The sequence below is a fragment of the Stegostoma tigrinum genome, chromosome 3, assembly GCF_030684315.1.
Source record: "Stegostoma tigrinum isolate sSteTig4 chromosome 3, sSteTig4.hap1, whole genome shotgun sequence".
NCBI classification, from domain to species: domain Eukaryota; kingdom Metazoa; phylum Chordata; class Chondrichthyes; order Orectolobiformes; family Stegostomatidae; genus Stegostoma; species Stegostoma tigrinum.
The window spans coordinates 102,936,888-102,942,887 of record NC_081356.1 but is presented as its reverse complement, the minus strand read 5'-3'; the positions used below and the strand labels follow the sequence as shown (position 1 = coordinate 102,942,887).

The 6,000-nt window shown below is 35.3% G+C and overlaps 1 protein-coding gene across 3 annotated transcripts in view; it reads right to left on the bottom strand.

Moving 5' to 3' along the window:
• Window positions 1-2,101: 2,101 nt before the first annotated feature.
• The window catches only part of fcho2 (FCH and mu domain containing endocytic adaptor 2), a 178,973-nt gene continuing 175,074 nt past the window's right edge, over window positions 2,102-6,000 (bottom strand). For all 3 annotated transcript variants that reach the window (XM_059644794.1, XM_059644795.1, XM_059644796.1), the window contains one exon: window positions 2,102-4,180. In XM_059644794.1, coding sequence (XP_059500777.1) covers window positions 4,158-4,180 — 23 coding nt within the window. In that variant the 3' untranslated portion in view covers window positions 2,102-4,157. The remainder of the gene's footprint in view (window positions 4,181-6,000) is intronic.

The following is a 6,000-nucleotide window of genomic DNA, read 5'->3' as shown; positions in this document are numbered from 1 at the left end:
TACCATGGCATAGCAGTTCCTATTCCATAGCATTCTGATATCCCTACATTTTTAAAATAACACAATTTCACTTTTTTTATTTTAAAAAATTCTGGCATCATTTAGCAACATCAGTTACTTTAAGGAATAGGGCAAATATTGTTTTTAAGATAACTCAAAAGTATTCAGGCTTACTCAATTGCTGTTGTTAATGCTTACAACAACCTTGAGCTTCACATCTAGGCTCAATTTTTAAAATCTGTTTATCAGATCTGGGTGTCACTGGTTAGGCCAAAATTTATAGTCCATGCCTAATTGCCTTGGAGACACTGGTAGTGTGCTGCTTTCTTGAACTGCTGCAGCTTTTCAGGTGCAGAAGCTAATGCTGTTAGAGAGTTCTAGGCATTTGACCCAGAGACAGTAAAGGCATATAGTTCTAAGCCAAGATGGTGTGCTGCATGGAGAGGAACTTGCAAGTGGTGGTTTTAGTTCAGTAGAGTCAGACAACCCTTGAGCAACAAACCTTTCAGGCTTCAAAACTAGCATGTCCCATCTCCCATCATCTTTCCCTAAGCTCCTTCCTATACTAACAACACAGCATGGAATAAGGTGGATTTTCTTCAATTTTAACATGTCAGCCAAATCAAACTCAACTTCAGTAAAACATTGGTTTGATTTGACTCACACAGCAGTAACAAATCCTCAGTTTATCATCTAAGAGATTAAGCTTTTAGGAGTTGAGTCAGTGAGTATTAACAAACTATTCATTATTGGTAACAGAGCAAAGTACTATACTGTTGTCAACCAACACAAACATATATCACATAGCTCACAGGATTTTAATCAGATTCTGTTCCTCTATTTCAAAACCCTTCTCTTCCTAAAACAGGTATATCAAATTCAACTATAACATCCCAAGACTGCTTTATTTGAAATTAACTTAGGGACCGAACAGAAATCAAACCTTTTACAGCTATGGTAGTAAGCTTGCTTCTGGCTCAAAGTCTGGGTTCAAGTTCCGCTCCAGTCTGGAGTGGAACAAAGACTGACAATTTACTAGTCGAAGGTGCGGTATTTTAGACGAGACATTAATTCAATGTTCCATTACCTGCTTAGATGGGCATAAAATAATCCATGGTAATATTTCAAAGAAGAACAAAGGAATTGTCAGATGGTATAAATGTTTCCTGCATTACTAACAGTGACCATATTGCAAAAGTATTTATCAGCAGTAAAGTGCACTGGAACATTCTGAAGTTATGAGGGGCCAAGTGAACGCAAGTCTTTCCTTCCTTCTAACATTTGTCCTCTAACCTTCTGGACAGCTGGTAGTACTCATGCTAAGAATTGTGGCAGAAGTGTTGATACTTGCCACAGACCTTCAAAGAAGCTGCCTATGAAAATCTAACAATTACGGTGATGTTGATTTCTTCTTTCCTAATTTTGTTTTTAATATGGCATCAAGTCAATTGGATCTCCAGGTTTCTAAGCAACAGCGATTTCTTACAGCAAGGCAAAGTGCCAATCATGCTGAAAATTCCCACTGACAACATAACAAGTGAAATGTATTGTATTTCCTATGTTTAAGAGTTACCACACTTTAGGATTCTGAAGGTGAGTCACTGTTACTGTTAAATATTAACTGTTTCTCTCTCCACAGATGCCAACAGACCTGCTGAGCTTCTCCAGCACCTGTTTTTATGTCAGATTTCCAGCATCCCAGTGTTTTGCTTTGCTTCCTTGGACAAAGAACAAATGAACTGTTGAAACATTGGCCACCATCATTAATTCCAAGTCTGTGCTCACCAACAATCCACGTAGATACATTTCAGCAGGCATCACCAGACAGCTTCTCTGCGAAGTTGTCAGATGGTTTAATCCTTTACTAATCCATGGGAGCTAATGCCTATAATATACCTAACCCTAGAAAGTCATGAATAAAATTAAACTTTAAATATTTTGTTGTTTTCATACCTTGTTTAAAAAGGGTGGAGCAAGCATGGTCAACCAGGATTATTTTAACTCTCACCTGATCACCTGAAGTATTACGTGAACATGAAGTATTATAGCAAATCACACGTTAAACAGAAGTATCATTTATCAGGCTAAAAACACAAATATCTCATGTTTCCCAATACAATGGCTGCAGTTTATTGCAAATAGCCCATCAAAAGAAATAACATTTTTGAAATACACTATTTACCACAGACTCCAGTTGTATCACATTCATTTTCCCTTCCAAATCCAAATACAAAAGTATTTAAGGATTAGTAGCATTTTTATATACAAATTTTTGTAATATTCATACATAAGAATAATTAGCTTAATGGATTTTCATTGAAAACAACCTAGTGGCACAATAATTAAGATAAAGGCACTTTTTTCATAAACAAACTTCCATAAAATAAATCTCAATGCTGGCAAGTGAACCTTAGCTTCAGCACGTTTTATGATGGGGTGTTTAAAAGGGCTTTTATCTGTGTATGTGTGCATATACAATTCAGCAAAGTAAGAAACTAACCTGAAACTTTGCAAGATATAAAAACACTTCCAGTTTTGCTCAATAAGATGACCTGGCAAAACACCAGATGACATTTATTTAATTTCTGAAGTAACACAAGTACACTTAAAAAGGACAGATAAATCCAGGCACTCCCAGTTCAAAAAAAAATACTGGAATACCACCCCTACAATATATAAAAAAAATGCTGCTACATTCTGGACAACAAAAATATGTACTATTTGTAACTGCAGACCAGCACCTACATTCTCAGTCTTTACAAAATATTCTCAACTATAGACAGGTGTTTTAGTGCATGTATACTGACAACAGGAAGCCCACAGTAAGAGAATGCACTAAGTGGACAAAAAAGTAATGGCACTCGGTCCCAAATGATTGGTAGCCAATTTTATAGGGATTAGTGATAATTCAATTGTACAGAAATATGTTCATTAATTGCACAGTAAATAAAAACAATTCAGTATTCTTCACCTTGCAAATGAACTGGGTAGTTTGTTCTGAATTCATTTTTTTGTACTGCTTGTGACATTGTGGGCCTTTTCACAATTTTGAAATATTTTTTGCAACCAACATTGATATAATAACTTGTCTTTATTATATCTGCACATCTTTAGAAACTTAAAATATAATAACCAACAAATTGACAACCTGATGTGCATTAACAATCCATATATACTAATAACTTAATGGTCTGAAGCAACGTTCCAGAATTAATTTGAAGACTACGAAAACTATGTGCCACTTGAATAGTTGCAGATGATTTTTCATCCCACCAAGTTCCAACAATCGTTGCAAAGGGGTACAAGTTAAGAGGTGCTCACCACTTCTGTAACAAGCATTACAACTCACCATCATTCAAATAGTCTCCGGTTAGAATCATGACCAAACTTTGCATTTCAGTTTGAGTTATGTTATTTTATGTAGTATATGGTACCGCCCTCAGAAAAGCACCTCCTTGTATGGCACAAGAATAGAACATTAAATCAGAAAGGTTGTCAAACAATTCATATTCACCAATATAAATTTCTGCACGTTATAGATTTGTCATTGATTTTAAGCTTTTTTTGTTGCAACAGCAAATCTTACAATCAACTAAACTTGGTAATTTGTAAAATTATATATGTTTACACAATAATATAGAAGCACAGTGAAGGCAAATGGTTAATGCTGGTTCTTCTATCATATATATTTGTGTGTTTGATATACATTATACATTTTTACATTTTCAGCATAACTACTGATCACTTGTTGCTCTTCATTAAAGTCTAAATAAAATCATGTATTCAAAGACATTTACTTTATACTTCCTGAATATTGCAGGTTTCAAAAAATTAAACAGTGTTGGAAATCACATCAGTGCTAATTTAATGTAATAAAAATACAACTTATTCTCTCCCAAAATGACTTTTTTTTCTAAAAGAAAGTGCATATTTAAATTGTGTAACATGGATTTTCCTCATAATCCAATTACTGAAACAGGCAAAGGCAGAATTTAGGTTTTAAAATTTTCATATCCTTGAAAATACTCTTCTTGTCCATTGTGTACTCTTGAATGCAGTACTATTTGGAACTGGAAGGCAAGTACAAATGTACCATCAAAATAAACACCTGACAGCAAACTTGTCCTTCACTGAGACTCAAGGTGCTGATGGAACTGTCAGCAGTCTGCCATGTATCGGCCTGTTCAAGAGAGAAAACAATTAACACTTTCTTCAGATACACTCAACATATCCAACAGACATAAATAGCAGAAATCCAATTTAAAATGAAAACACCCAATAATGACATTCCACCGCTAAATTTGAGCACAGCTGTTAAAAAAGCATTGCTGTTGAGCAATTTATTAATTTGTAAATAGCATGAACCAAATGATAATACAGAAGCTACAGAATGCCCAACAGAGCAAGATTGTATTTTGGATAATAAAAAAAAGAGTTGAATGCAATTTTTTTGCTCAACTTGTGATGAAAGCTGCATAATTTAAAATATATTCATATCATTTTGGTGTTTGGATTTCAAAATAGCAGCATGAGTTTTGGTTAATTTTGTGAAAAGTTTTCATTGAAAAAAAATTCAGAGCAATGTTTTTGAACACTGATCAAATATTGCTCAGAAATGCAACAGCCTCCTGTGGCGTGCAAATGGAAAACTGTTTATACTGGGTTTTTACAGCAGATGGCTAAACATTGAAGCCTTTAGCTTTCTTTCAGTTCAAAATAATAGTGGATTTATTTTAGGTTAGAAAACCAGAAATTGAAAGGTTTACACGTATTTCAGGGGAGACTTGACTGGAGTCAGAAGCAAATGTAGTTTCTCTTATAGAAGTCTTTCAAAATCTCGGTTACCTCAGTAGAAAAGCTTAGTTCATGCAGTTTTCAGACTGCAAGAATTTTTTTTAGAAATCTGAAGTTTATTCGAAGCTGAGAAAGTCTAAAATCTGAGTTTGTAAGCACTCATATAATACACCACGACATCTCACAGGAAAGAAACTGAGGAGAATCAGCTAAATTGAAGTGAAAGATTTGCTATAGAACAGTAACTTCTCAGAACTTGAAGGTTCAAATTCATGGGAGTTGCAAATGTTGGGAAATAGGTAGAGAAAATGCTGAACATTTTAAGATTTTTGCAAACTGTCTTCCGTACCCAGATAGCTTAGCCTTTTCTTTTCTTAGGCTATTAGACATAGGATCAGAATTGGGCGATTCAACCCAGTGAGTTTAATGTGTCATTCAAACATGGCATTGGAGGTATTATACTGTTGTGGACAGAAAACTAACGAATGGACAGGAAACACAAAGGAGAATAAGGGGTTCTTTACCAGGCTGGCAACGTGTGACCAGTGTGGCTCCTCTGTACTGGGACCGAAACTAATTACGATATATATTAAGGATTTAGAGGAAAGATGTACATGTATTGTAGCCAAACTTGCAGACAACTCAAAAAATAGGTGGGAAGGCAAGTTGTGTAGTGAATACAGACAAGTTACAGAAAGATATTAAGAGGTTAAATAAGTGGGCAAGAAGTTGGCACGTGGAGTATAAAAATTGAAAAATGTAAAGCTGTTTGTTTTGGAAGGGAGAACAAAATAACAGTATTATTTAAATGGAGAAAAGCTGTAACACAAAGAGACTTGAGAGTACAAAGAAAGCTAGCAAAGCAGCAGCAGGTAATCAGGAAGGCTAATGGAATGTTGGACCTGATTTTAAGTGGATGGAAGTACAAGAGTAAAGAAGCCTGACTGAAACAGATGAAGGTGGCGGCTGGCAAGCTTGCCTTCATTAGTCACAGCATTAAGAAAAGGTGCAGGGATGTCAAGTTATGGCTGTACAGGACATTGGTAAGACCACATTTGGAGTTCCATGTACAATTCTGGTCGCCCTGCTATAGGAAGGATGTTATTAAACTGAAAAGAGTGCAAAATAAAAAAAGATTTACAAGAATATGACTAAGACCAGAAAGTTTGAGTTGTAAGGAGAGGTTGAGGGGCTAGGACACTTTTC